Raw genomic sequence first — 3,355 nt, 5'->3', positions numbered from 1 at the left:
CCCATCAGAGACACCAATGAGAACAGCTGTAAGGCTGCACATGGGCTCCGTGGATAAAGCGTTTGTGGTTTAGATGACAACCTGAGTTAGCCCCAGAATCCACATGGTAAAAGAGCAGTGTGTGTGCGTGTACATTCAGGACATGACAGTAGAAAGGAACCATGAGAAAAAGAGTAGCAAAAGAAGAGGGAACAGAGGGTAATATAATATGTATGTAATGAGATATTCATGTGTTTTAGAGTCTTTTGCCTGTATGCAGTGCTGGCAAACTAGAATTACAGTTGTTGCCTCTATGCTGGTATAAGAAACTGAACCCAGGTCCTCCAGAAAAGCAGTAAGTGCTCTTAACCACTGAGCCATCTCTCCAGCTGAGTATGGATGTCAGGAAAGTGAGACTTGAGAGGGAGGCAGGGGACTAACAAGAGGGGATGTGGGGAAAGACAGTGGGCAGCGAGAATAAAGATAAAAACATTTCTATTTTTTATTTTATGAGCATTACTGTTTTGCCTGCATGTATGTCTGTGTAAGGGTCCCCTGAAACTGGAGTTACAGACAGTTGTGAGCTGCCATGTGGGTGCTGGGAACTGAACCTGGGTCCTCTGGAAGAGCAGTCAGTACTGCTGAGCCATCTCGCCAGTCCCCAGTTAAAAAAAATTTAAAGTGAGAGAGAAAAATAAAAGTTCTTGAGTGAGCTGCATGGAGAACCAGACAGTGAGGTCTTGGTCTTCCAGCACTCCCGGGTACAATGATTCTGCGGGTCACTGGCTTGCGCAGCCCTAGATCTTCGCCAACCTTTCCGACGTCAGCTCTTCCTAGACCCAGCTCTTCCCAATTAGTCAAGTTCTTTTTTTCCCCCTTTGTCACTTTGGACACCAAACATCAGCTTCTACCTGTTCCCCAATCTTCCAGAGCTCAACTCTGATGTACCTTTCCCAGGAAGGCATTCAGACAAGTAGAGACTTCTTTTCCTACTGAGCTCCCTAGGCCCTAAACCCTGAGCTTTTTCTGCTGTCCACCTGCACTACCTAGAGAATTTGCATCTCTGGAAAGTAGACATTCTTAACCCTACACCTATTGGGGAGAGACCAGAAATGCTATTAAGTACCCTGTGGAGCTGGGTGGCAGCACGCCTTTAATCCCGGCACTCAGAAGGCAGAGGCAGGCGAATCTTTTTAGTTCAAGGCCAGCCTGGTCTACAGAATGAGTTCCAGGACAGCCAGGGCTAACTGACAGAGAAACACTGTCTTTCATTTGTTTTTGTTTTTGTTTTTTTGTTTTTTTTTTTGAGACAAGGTTTCTCTGTAGCTTTGGAGCCTGTCCTGGAACTAGCTCTTGTAGACCAGGCTGGCCTCGAACTCACAGAGCTCTACCGGCCTCTGCCTCCCGAGTGCTGGAATTAAAGGCGTGCGCCACCACTGCCCGGCAAGAAACCCTTTCTTGAAAAACAAAAAACAAACAAACAAGAAGCATCCTGTGAGGCACAGGTCTCCCACCCACAACAAAGAATCACCCCGTTCAAAACATCAACAGTGCTCAAGCTGGGAACTGGACAAAGGCTCTGGGCACCTGCTGCTCTTCCAGAGGACCAGCATTTGACGCCCAGCACCCACAAGGTGGCTAGCTACCATCTGTAACTCCAGTTCTAGGGGATCCAATGCCCCTTTCTGGCCTCCACTAGCTAGCTACACAGTCATGGTGCATAGACAAAAAACGAAATATACCCATGCCCATCAAAGAGTGCTGTCGCTGAGTTTCTGAGGAATGTTGTCAAATCTGACTCAGGCGCTCCCTTTGTCTGCTACATGAGGACACTGGGAATATTCAGCAAGTTCTACACAGTGAGTTCTAGGATAGCCAGAGCTACACTGAGAAATCCTGTCTCCAAAGAAATGGAACCCAAATATGTGGAAAGTCATCATTTCACCCAAATCTTTCACTCTGCGCCGCCACAGTCCCATTTGCTACTCCCCTTGGGCCCTCCCATATCTGCCCCCACCAAGGGTCTTCAGAGGCCTGCAGAGCCTTGCAGAGTTCAGACAACCTGAACGCTGCACTTACCAGGATCCGCTGATTCCTCAGCCTCGGGTTTACCACGTCGTTGCTGTTGTACAAGGTGAAGCGCATGTTGCCTGGATTCTGCAGCTTCCCATTGGAGAACTGAACTGTAAACGTAACCCAAGAATGAGATAAGAACAGGACCAGCAGGGAGTAGTGGGGGAAGAACTGCATTGTGGCTGGGAACCCGTGGCGAAGGCAAGGGAGCTTCTGTCCGACTTTTAGGGAGACTGAAGGAAGTCCTGGTCCAGTAGTAAAGAGGGAGATAGGGGGTGGCCTCTGGGCAGAAGTTATCACAAAATGACTGAGGGAATGTCATTAACTGGCAGAAAAGAGAGAACTCTGCTCCGTGGAGGGGGAAAAGAGCGAATGAGAGATCTGGGCAGTGCCCTGTGAAGTGTCCTTGCTAGATGTGAAGTCGTGACAGAGGAACGGGAGGTTAGCCGGGCTCTGTCCCAGCTCCAGGAAGTGGGCAGGAGGGCTACCGTGGAGCCCAGACAGGAGGGGATGGTAGGGCTACGCGGGCGTCCGCTCGGGTCTCGCAGTCTTTACCCAGCACAGCTTTCTGCCTGTCGTCAGGCTCCCCACAGTACAGCCACCTTGCACACTGTGGCACCTCTGTCTCCATGTCTCCAGTCAGGCCGTCCAGCCTGGAAGACTCCAGGGAAGCCATGAGCTCGCCGGTTCCACACGCGGACGCACACGCCGGAAGTGGATCTCGGGGCCCCTCCCAAAACATGCAAGTCGCGAGACCACGCCCCTCGCGCACTGGCGTTTCGTTCCGGACCACTCTTGGCTCCTCCCACGATGACCACGCCCCCTAGTAGGAGGGCCTCTGCGAGGTGCAGCTCGAAAGTGGCACTGTGCTCGGCTTGCGCCCTAAATTAGTATCACCGCTAGCCAAATGCGGAACACAGCCTCTTCAGCCTAGGTTTGGCGTGGAGCTGCCTCCGACTTAGAATCATTTAGGTAGAGGACTGTCTTTCTTCCCCTCCACGAAAATACCACCCCAAGACCTGAAAAGACCAAGTTGAAACTTAGAATTCGCAGACATGAAGTCCTAGAGCACCAAGCAGATGTGGCAGTGGGGGACAGCCGCTGCTCGACAGAGTTTCCCATCCACGCACTTGGAGAGCAAGCCCTATACATCTCCCACCATGATACCTCCTCTGGCAGAGGCGTTAATGCTCTTTGTTCTAACCAGCTCCGGGAGGATAAGACCATAAGGAGAGACAAAGAGAACTCGGGTCATTCCAACAAAAGCTTCTGAAGTGGAGTATGAGGGAGAGAGAGATGAACA

The 3,355-nt window shown here is 50.8% G+C and overlaps 1 protein-coding gene across 1 annotated transcript in view; it reads right to left on the bottom strand.

The window, feature by feature from the left end:
* The window catches only part of Polr1e (RNA polymerase I subunit E), a 12,763-nt gene extending 10,000 nt beyond the window's left edge, over positions 1-2,763 (bottom strand). Inside the window, exons 1-2 of the mRNA XM_005362120.3 lie at positions 2,608-2,763; positions 2,059-2,162 (exon numbers count right to left, since the gene is read on the bottom strand). Coding sequence (XP_005362177.1) covers positions 2,059-2,162; positions 2,608-2,728 — 225 coding nt within the window. The 5' untranslated portion in view covers positions 2,729-2,763. The remainder of the gene's footprint in view (positions 1-2,058; positions 2,163-2,607) is intronic.
* Positions 2,764-3,355: the final 592 nt, after the last annotated feature.

This window comes from Microtus ochrogaster, linkage group LG5, assembly GCF_000317375.1.
Source record: "Microtus ochrogaster isolate Prairie Vole_2 linkage group LG5, MicOch1.0, whole genome shotgun sequence".
NCBI lineage: Eukaryota > Metazoa > Chordata > Mammalia > Rodentia > Cricetidae > Microtus > Microtus ochrogaster.
This window is presented reverse-complemented; position numbering and strand designations above follow the sequence as displayed.